This window comes from Phaethon lepturus, unplaced genomic scaffold (assembly GCF_000687285.1).
Source record: "Phaethon lepturus isolate BGI_N335 unplaced genomic scaffold, ASM68728v1 scaffold45188, whole genome shotgun sequence".
NCBI lineage: Eukaryota > Metazoa > Chordata > Aves > Phaethontiformes > Phaethontidae > Phaethon > Phaethon lepturus.
This window is the reverse complement of record NW_010559124.1, coordinates 1-1,568: the sequence shown is the minus strand read 5'-3', so window position 1 is coordinate 1,568 and position 1,568 is coordinate 1. Positions and strand designations below refer to the sequence as shown.

General features: G+C 61.0%; 1 protein-coding gene across 1 annotated transcript in view; it reads left to right on the top strand.

Annotated features, from left to right (window-relative positions):
- Positions 1-1,558, top strand: part of LOC104625606 (taste receptor type 1 member 1-like) — a gene marked incomplete at both ends in the record, with an annotated part of 4,031 nt that extends 2,473 nt beyond the window's left edge. The window contains 3 exon segments of the mRNA XM_010293274.1: positions 8-104; positions 1,113-1,306; positions 1,309-1,558. Of these exon segments, the coding sequence (XP_010291576.1) occupies positions 8-104; positions 1,113-1,306; positions 1,309-1,558 (541 nt within the window).
- Between the last annotated feature and the right edge of the window lie 10 nt (positions 1,559-1,568).

Genomic DNA, 1,568 nt, shown 5'->3' with positions numbered 1-1,568 from the left:
CCCAAAGGCCTGTCACCGAGGGGAGAAGCGGCTGCAGCGGAGCCACCACAGATGCTGCTTCAGTTGCGTGGCCTGTCCCTCAGGAACCTTCCTGAACAGATCAGGTCAGTATGCCCTGGGGGGCGGCTCCCTTGCCTTCCTTATCGCTTGGCTCCCCTGCCCACACCCTGCCGCCTCCTCCTCCTGTCAGTTCCTTGCTTCTGTCTCGCTGTTCCCACAGCCTCTTCCCTCCTGCTCTCTCTTCCTCCCTGTGATGAGTAAAAACCTCTGAGCTCACCTGAACACAGTTGGTCTGACTCCCCCATTTGCTTACTCGTTGGTATGCAAAGCCCATGCCCTGCGCTTTCCGGAGAGCGCTGCCCACAGGTGGGCCCAAGCAGCCAAGCAGCCAGCGGAGATAGCACAGGCAGAGCCCCTTCTCCCACAGCCAGGGGACAAGGGACGTCCGGCCTGACAGCTGCTTCCTGTACTGCATCAGCCGGGAGGGAAATTTGGCCTGGTGGTTGCCAGATGGCACTCGGGGCTTCCACACCACATGGTCACCAGCAGCTGGCATATGGAAATGTCCCCTCCCTGGGACAGGTGGCAGGAATCTCCTGTCCCAGAGCCACCAGCCACAATGACAAACCCCTTGCTAGCAGCTGGCTACTTGGCAGCCTTGGCCAGCGCTTGGGCTGAGTGGGGCAGAAATGGCCAGCTCTGGGTACCAATGGAAGCAAGGAGCCCCAAAGCAGTACTTGTCCCATACCCCAGCCTGTGGAATGGGGGCTGCTGCAGAGCCTACTCAGGTTACTGCTGGACACATAAGCCCCTTCCCAGCCACAGCCCACGTGCCCCTGAGCCTCAGCTCACCCTGCTGAATTCCTGTGGACCTTGTGACTCTCAACCCATGCAATGGACTTTTGGGAAGACCACTGTGGGGACTTTTGGGGGACTCTGCTCCTCAAGGCTTCGAAGCACCCAAGGGGAAAGAGCAGGACATGGGGTGTGGGCAGCTCTTGCAGAGGGCCGGGGGGCTGCAAGGGCAGGGTGCTCCACCACGGCAGATCTCTTACCAGGGTCTGTGGTGCACGAGGTACCTCTGTCACCACCTGGGCTCATGTCCTCTGTAGACCTCTACAGCTGCCAGCCCTGCGGGATAGATGAGTGGGCCCCGGCGAGAAGCGAAGCTTGCTTCAACCGCACCATTGAGTTTCTGTCCTGGTTTGAGCCCATCTCCTGCGCGCTGCTGACCCCCACCATCCTCCTCATGCTGCTCATGGCAGGGCTGGCCATCCTCTTCATGATGAATGCCTCCACGCCAGTGGTTCCACGCCGGTGGTCAAGTCTGCAGGCGGGAAGATGTGCTTCCTCATGCTGGGTGCTCTAGCCTGCGCCTGCAGCAGCATCTTCTGCTACTTCGGGGAGCCCACTCGGCATGCGTGCCTGCTGCGGCTCCCCCTTTTTGCCATCGGCTTCACCGTCTTCCTCTCGTGCGTGGCAACTCGCTCCTTCCAGCTCATCTGCATCTTCAAGCTGAACGTGCGCTGGCCGGCCCTCTACGATGCCTGGCTGCGGCGCAGGGGCCC